The 2,500-nt window shown below is 25.6% G+C and overlaps 1 protein-coding gene across 1 annotated transcript in view; it reads left to right on the top strand.

Annotated features, from left to right (window-relative positions):
- Positions 1–860: 860 nt before the first annotated feature.
- Positions 861–2,500, top strand: part of forC (actin binding protein) — a gene marked incomplete at both ends in the record, with an annotated part of 3,573 nt that continues 1,933 nt past the window's right edge. The window contains one exon of the mRNA XM_632180.1: positions 861–2,500. This exon is cut by the window's right edge and continues 231 nt beyond it. Coding sequence (XP_637272.1) covers positions 861–2,500 — 1,640 coding nt within the window.

Below are 2,500 nucleotides of genomic sequence, written 5' to 3'. Positions count from 1 at the left end.
TTTTAAAAATTAAATCTAGGTATGTAATATTTTTGTAACTGTTATCATTAAATTTAATGTTACCCTAAAATATAATTTTCTCTCACTCCAAAAATACCCCCAATTTATAAACATTATCACACACACACACACCCACACACACACACACACATGTGTGGTTAATTATCAAACAGCAGCACTCTCACACACAAAAATCATTTTATTTTTTTTATTATTATTTTTTTTTTTTTTTTATTATTTTTTTTATTTTCTTTTTTTATTTTTTTTATATTTTTTTTTTATTAATGTTTATTTAATCATATATTTATACCACTTGAACATATATACATGCATAATAATTGCCATATACAAAATCCATTTATAATAAATTTAATTGTTTTTAACAGTTAATTGTGTTGTTTTTGTTTCAATTGTTTACAAATTTAAATAATTAAAAAAATAATATTTTTTTTTTTTTTTTTTTAAAATAATAATAATAATAATAAAAAATACTTTTTTCTCATAATAATTTAGTAATCAAATAATAAATTTTTTTTTTTTTTTTTTAATTAAACAAAACAAAATAAAAAAAAAAAAAAAAAAAAAAAAAAAAAAAAAAAAACAGAGCCAATAATTTTTAATTGAATTATTATTCATTTATTTATTTATTTATTTATTTATTTATTTATTTATTAATTTATTTTTTTTGTTTATCTTTATAATTTATTAAAAAAAAAAAATAAAAAAAAAAGGTAATAAATTATTTTTATTTTTATTTTATGTATTTTTTATATATTAATTTTTGATTATATAAATTATTATTTTTTTTATATTTAGAAATAGGAAAAAAAAAAGTAAATTGGAAAAAAAAAAAAAAAAAAATGAAAATTAGAGTTGAATTAATAAATGGAAATGAACATAGAACATCATCAACACCACAACAACCACAACAAAATCCATCAGTATCACATATATTTGATGGAGAGACAGCGGTTAAAGATCATATAAAGGTATTGTTAACACATTTTAAGATACCAGTTGATAAAGTTTCAAGTTATGCATTACAGAATCCATTTACATTGGCATATGTTGAAGATTCATTTCTAACACCAGAGAGATTAGTTGAAGCAGAGAAAAGTTATTTCATACTACGTATGAAACCACATGCAATAGCAGATAGGGTGGTGGATCAATTGACAAAGATTGAACCAACTTCACCACACATCAAAGATACGATATTCAATATTCGTTATCAAATGAAAGACGTAGAATATGTTGAAGAATTTATAATAAAGGGAGGAATCAATCAATTATTGGCAGTGATTATAAAGAGTAGAGGCAATACACAATCGTATGCATTGACAGCACTACGATGTTTTATGGGATATAATAGTGGATTGGAAGAGGTAATGAGTCGACCACAGCTAATAGATAAGCTATATTCATTGGTTTGTTCGGTGGGGGTATTGCCAAGTGTATGCAGACAAGCTATAGAGCTATTGTTTTGTGTTTGCAATTTCGATGGATTTCAATTGGTTCATCGTTCAGCCAAAAATCATGCACAAGAAACCTCCACACCAGCCTATAGTAACCTAATTACATTACTCTCCTCGGGTGATATGGAAACCCAATTGAATACATTGACCCTATTCAATTGTCTATTGGATAATGCACCAAATCCAAGAAAATCAGAGAAACTACTATCACGTTGGCAACAATTGGGTATTATAAAGATATTGAAATCACAAGAACATGTAACTCATTCGGATTTTCGTACTCAGATAGCACGTTTCCAAGCAAACTCTGGTTTTGGTATCGATGGTTCTGGTAGGAAGAGAACTTTGACTCGTCAATTGTCAACTCAAGAATTGGAATTTCAATTGCACCAATTCCGTGAACAACAACCACTAATCTCTCTATTAACTAGTGAATTGAAATTCCTAAGAAATGCAATTAAATCAGCCATTGAAAATGGTTCCTACATAAACTATAGAGCACCCACCGAACGTTACGATGAATATTCTCAAAGAAAATTAGAAATGATTGGTGATTCTCCAACAAATCTTCAATTCTTAAAAAGAAATGATAAATTTACCAATGCATTTAGAAAATCAATGTATGTTAGATCTCCTAATACTTCGGATCTTTTCGATTCTTCAACTTTGGAAGATACTTATGATGGAAATAATGATACAAATAGTTGTACTAGTATTTCAACTTCTTCAACACCAATTCATATATCACAACCAACAACTTTAATTGTACCTTCAACAACACCAAATCATCCACCACAACAATCTCAACAAACTCCACCATTACAATTACAAAAAGAAAAAGAAAAAGAAAAAGAAAAAGAAAAAGAAAAAGAAAAAGAAAAAGAAAAAGAACAACAACAACAACAACAGCAATCAAATAAACAATCAACGCCAAAACCAAATTTATCTTGTTTATTATCACCAATTACAATTTCAAATACTTTAAATAATAATAACAATAATAATAATAATACAAATAATAATAT

The sequence above is a fragment of the Dictyostelium discoideum genome (assembly GCF_000004695.1).
Source record: "Dictyostelium discoideum AX4 chromosome 5 chromosome, whole genome shotgun sequence".
In the NCBI taxonomy this organism is placed as follows: domain Eukaryota; phylum Evosea; class Eumycetozoa; order Dictyosteliales; family Dictyosteliaceae; genus Dictyostelium; species Dictyostelium discoideum.
The sequence above is the reverse complement of the archived record's forward strand: the minus strand, read 5'-3'. Positions and strand labels throughout refer to the sequence as shown.